The following is a 5319-nucleotide window of genomic DNA, read 5'->3' on the forward strand; positions in this document are numbered from 1 at the left end:
TGGTATCCGATATCTGTGTTTACATAATTCCCACCCAAAATGATTGTGAGTGAGCGCACATGGTAGATCCTCAGGTTTTGAATGGCCGTGCTATTAAAATTATTTCTATAATTCACGTCGAGTGGCCATTTGGCTATTATTTGCCAGCATGGACAACGGCTGTCATGGGCATCCTGCAGATCAAAATCTCACTGAACAGATAAATGACGGGAAATGACGCCAATTTTCATTTGGTATGCTATTTTATACAGCTTGTTAGACACAGAATTCTTTAGTGAAATAAAGTAGTGCCAAGAAGATATTTATTAAATGAATTCAAATGAATTAACAAGAGAGAGAGAGAGACTGTGCAAGTGTGAAGCTTGCAAGCAAGTGAAAGATATCACCTCACTGCTAAGAAATATAAAATATCTTTTAGAATATAAACAAAATTAACAATAAAATTCACATAACAGAGGCTGAAAACCAGCTCCTGAATGTACAATTGTTTTAAACTTTCCATCTCAATAAAATGCGAGTGCATACAGCAAACTGGCATTAAAACGCTATCTTTATGGGCAAACGTGTCGCCCTCGCACTGGGAGTTCTGCAGGGAATCGTATGATCTTTTTTAAACTCCACGTGTGCAACAATATCAAATCTGTGTCACATATTAAAAAAAAAATATGGAAACGGCTCAGGTCGGATGCGAAAAAATCGTCTCTCGTGTGGATTTTTGTGTTTACACGTGTGCATCAAATTCTGACCTGTGTCAGATGTGGACAAAAAAATCAGATTTTTCTGTGTCTAAACGCAGCCTTAGATCCCTATTCCATCTAAGCTGCTAAAAGGGGTGTTTACAAAAGTCATAGATCCTCTTCTGAATATTATTCATTTATGAATGTCTTTAGGATATGTCCCCAAAACCTTCAAATGGGCAGTTATTAAGCCTCTCATTAAAAAAAAACACACAACTTGATCCTAGAGAATTAGTTAATTACAGACCGATGTCAAATCTCCCTACAATATATCCCTTAATTTCATTGAAATAGATGTATAAAAGTTCATTGTGACCGCCACATGCGTAGCACCAGAGGGTAAATGAGCAAAAGCCAGTTCCTCATCCTGCAGCAGCTTTCAAGTTGGCAACTCATATTGATTATGATAATCATTAGAGCACATTATTGTTTCACAGCAGGTCACGTGTTCAGTGGCTGATTTCAGTCTGAGTCAGTGATTCAGAGGAAACTAGAGGCTGCAGTGACTGTGTGTGTGTGGGACGATCAGAGACACAAAAATACATTGTCTTCTGTGGCACAGATACAAACAGAGAGGAGGGCTGAGTGTGTGTGTGAAATCAGCCAGTGCTGCAATGAATCATTGAGAAACAGGCAGATTAACGGCTGCTATAAATAGCAGCATCTACATAAGCTCTACTCTGACAGTAAAGCCTCTTTGACAGACGTGAGGTGCTCAGATCTGAGCCTCATTCACACCATCAGCACAAAGAAAACACACTGAACCCCAAAAAACAAGAGAAATCAACATGTCTAATATGCTGATTTGTATATGAAAAATGTTAACGTGAATGAAAGCCGTTTTATACATTTTATAAATGTGCAGGAGGAGCCACAGATACAACACTGTCTTAACATAATGAATCCAGACACGGTCTGTGAAAAACGCTTTTATTCATTGGTATTTAATGCTGAAACTGATATGAAGGCAAATGCTGCTGGAGGTCACTGCTGTCCCTCTAGTGGTGCGTCAGAGTACAGCACGACATCCACATACATGATACACACACGAACACACGGCAGGCACTTCTCTTTGTAAACTGGAATATTATGTTGCTTTATCCCACATTAATGAAGCAGATGAACTGAAGAACACTGGCAGTGACTTATGTATGGAACTCTTTGAGAAAGTTAAGGCACATGGAAAACACAAATATACACTCCAGCAACATTAGCTTCTGTGTGATTATACTTTGGCCTACTTCCAGTTTATATATTCATATTTCAAAAGCAGAGGAATGAATCTGTTTTACTATTGTATGCACTGTTTTCATTCAGGTTCAGCTCCAGCCGATCCAGAGCTCTGAGCATCAGATGACTTCAGACTCGTGTCGGGCCAGAGCCTCAGGAAGAGTCTCTGCACAGCGGCCCGGGAAATGAAACCTGGAACCAGACGGAGTGACCATCACATTCTACGAACACACGATCACATGATCACACGAGAACAGAGCACATCCATCAGTCTGGTTATTACATGCGCACATGTGTATGTGTGTGTGTGTGTGTGCATGTTTATGCGTGTTTGTCTGTGTGTGTGTGTGTGTGTGTGTTTGTGTGTGCGTGCTTGCTTTGTGTGGAACACAAGACTGTGATTGATCTCTGTTGACATTGTCATATCTGACCTTTAAAAGTTTACTTATTACTATTTTAAGCAATAGCACATAATAGTGTTATTATAATACTTTAAAAGCATATACTTAAGTGTGCACTGAATGTAATGTTTTCAGACACTTAACTGCATGTTGTTTGTCTTTGAAATAGGGTTACTGCTGAATGTACTGACAAGCAAAAGAGTGTGAAAGTGTGTCACTTAAGTGGCCTTTCATTTCATTAATATTATATGATCTGCAAGTACAGTTTTTAAAAACACTTAAGATTTGAAGTACACTACAAGTGCACATTTAGCACATTTCACAATAGCATGCTAGTTTCATGACTCTCGTATCACAGCACAATAAAACCAATGTCACGTTTATTTTCTCTTTGTGTAATAAACAGCTGAGGATGTGATCTCTGGACATTATTTCTTGTGTAATAGTTTTCAGAAACAACATGTTTTCAGTGTTTAAGTGTGAGCTGCAGGATAATCTCACTTGAAGCGCGGTGTGTTTGCTGTGGTCTTAGTGTTGAATTCGGCCACTGGAACGCCACGGGCCGCCACCTGAGGACCAAACATGGCTGCTGGGTAAACGACGGAGGACGTGCCGACCTGAAGACACGAACACAGAGCAGACAGGATTTCAAACGAGCATGATTAAAAACAGGCGTGTTGATCTCATCAGCAGACGCTTTCACATCCAAGTGAAACTAACCACCAGACAGAGGTCACACGTCTCCAGCTCCTTCTCCACTTTAGTGAGGATCTGAGAGTCCAGAGTCTCTCCAAACCAGATCACATGCGGCCGCAGCAGTCCGTCACAGCCGTTCTCATCACACCTGAGAGAACAGCACCAGATATCACACACAATCAGTACTGAAGCAAGAGCTCACCCCAAACTGAACATTTACTGAAAATGTCATCAGTGTCTCATCAATGGATGCTCTGCAGCCGTCATGAGAGTCCAAACAGCTGATAAAAAAACAGAATAATCCACAAGAAAACAGCACTCCATCCATCAGTGAACATCAGAAGACAAAAGATGAAACACATCCAGTGAATGTTTTTACTCAAATATAGAGAGTCCATAACACTTCCTCAGGAAAAAGTGTTTCTGGTGTGAATGGAGAGATCTGCACAGATCAAGCAGCGTTTAAACTCTCTAAACAAATATGTGTCTGGATTTGAGTGAAACAACGAGATCACTTTTCACTGCAGGAAGTGTTATTATGTTATAGACTCTTTTTGAGTTCATCTCCAGCTGGATGTGTTTCATCTTTTGGCTTCTCCAGATGTTCACTGATGGATTAGTGCTGTGGATTATTGTGATGTTTTTATCAGCTGTTTGGACTCTCATTCTGACGGCACCCATTCACTGCAGAGCATCCATTGATGAGACACTGATGCAGTGCTACATTTCTACAAATCTGATGAAGAAACAAACTCATCCTGATCTTGGATGAACTGAGGGTGATCAGATTTTCTCGTTTGGGTGAAATCGGTTGAGTGTGTGCTGTGTGAGTGGGATACCTGGGCAGGTCTTTGACAGGTATGAGCGCGTCAGGGGCGTCAGGATCAGGAGATCTAGCACAGAATGAAGGGTGACAGACATGATACATCAACACTGACCAATGCTTCATCAATCTGAGTCTAGATCAGTGCTATTAACGGAGCTGCTACGGTGGACTGTCCAGCATTTGAGTGAATACAGCGAGTCTCTGGGATCTGGACTCTAATGGACTTTGATTTCTGGGTACAGATGAGCGTCACCTACCCTTTTCCCTCCAGCGATGGACAGATGGGGCTCTTGTGATTGATCTCCACATCTCCACAGCTCAAACATCTGGTCTGAAACAGATTTCCTACACACAGCACAAGATTTCAACAAATCAAACGAACACCAAAACAGATGCTAACCAACCAAATCCAGAACTAAATCTATTCATTCAGTTCTGCTGATGGAGTCGGTATAACCTCAGCCACAGACCCTGGACGTCTGTTCAAAGCAGACTGGACTACCAGGACGTGACGTATTTTGTTTATTGAGGTTATTTATCAAGTTTTGTCTAGTCCACAAGTCACACCAAATCTGAATAGTGCCTAATGCACGTGAATCACCACCTCGGGTGTGCATTATTTTTATAATAATTCAACGGCCCGGAGTCAATTATTCCTTACTTAATGCCTTATAGTGTCATTTAACAGATTAGAGCTTGACATCTTTATATATAGAGATGTAGAGAGAAAATATATATGCTCCTCAAAACAAATCCTTTATTTTAAACAAAAAGTAATTTCAGTGTTTTTTAGGGTTCATCCACTTTTCTGAAATTGAAATTCAAGCTCTTTTTCCAGTATTTCCAAGATACTTTAAACAGCCGTTTCCAGCACTTTAAAGCTATGAATATTACTCAAATATAATATGTTATTGTTCAAACAGGAGCCTCATTTGAAACTTTTAAGTTTTAACACCTATCGAAGGATCTATTTGAGGATGAACAGTCATATTTGCCACTGGGACTCTAAGGATGAAGTCAAGCTTCTTCCAGGACTATGCTCAGTATTTCTGATCAAACTCTGTTCCTCTGCTGATGTTGGTCTGGGTGTCTGTGACAGAGACGGTGTGTCGTGTGTGAGCTCTGACCGTGGACCTCCAGCACGTGTCTGGACCCGGCGCGCTGGTGGAGCTCGTCGATGTTCTGCGTGATCACCACCAGCGAGCGTCCCTGTCTGCTGAGACGCGTCTCACACTCGGCGATGGCTCTGTGCGCGGCGCTGGGCGGGGCGTTCAGGGTCAGCTCTCGGCGGTACTGGTAGAACTCCCAGACGCGGCTGGGGTGACGAGAGAAACACTCCGGCGTGGCCAGATCCTGCCCAGACACACAGAGTCCATCACAGTCAGAACTTCAGCAAGAGCTGTCCCACAGATTTTATTACTGAGCAAAT

General features: G+C 41.8%; 1 protein-coding gene across 2 annotated transcripts in view; it reads right to left on the reverse strand.

The window, feature by feature from the left end:
* Positions 1–1653: 1653 nt before the first annotated feature.
* LOC122147205 (NAD-dependent protein deacylase sirtuin-5, mitochondrial) overlaps positions 1654–5319 on the reverse strand; it is a 6728-nt gene continuing 3062 nt past the window's right edge. For both annotated transcript variants that reach the window (XM_042768788.1, XM_042768798.1), the window contains exons 4-9: positions 5018–5243; positions 4148–4235; positions 3904–3957; positions 3089–3212; positions 2870–2985; positions 1654–2159 (exon numbers count right to left, since the gene is read on the reverse strand). In XM_042768788.1, coding sequence (XP_042624722.1) covers positions 2087–2159; positions 2870–2985; positions 3089–3212; positions 3904–3957; positions 4148–4235; positions 5018–5243 — 681 coding nt within the window. In that variant the 3' untranslated portion in view covers positions 1654–2086. The remainder of the gene's footprint in view (positions 2160–2869; positions 2986–3088; positions 3213–3903; positions 3958–4147; positions 4236–5017; positions 5244–5319) is intronic.

This window comes from Cyprinus carpio, chromosome A2 (genome assembly GCF_018340385.1).
Source record: "Cyprinus carpio isolate SPL01 chromosome A2, ASM1834038v1, whole genome shotgun sequence".
NCBI lineage: Eukaryota > Metazoa > Chordata > Actinopteri > Cypriniformes > Cyprinidae > Cyprinus > Cyprinus carpio.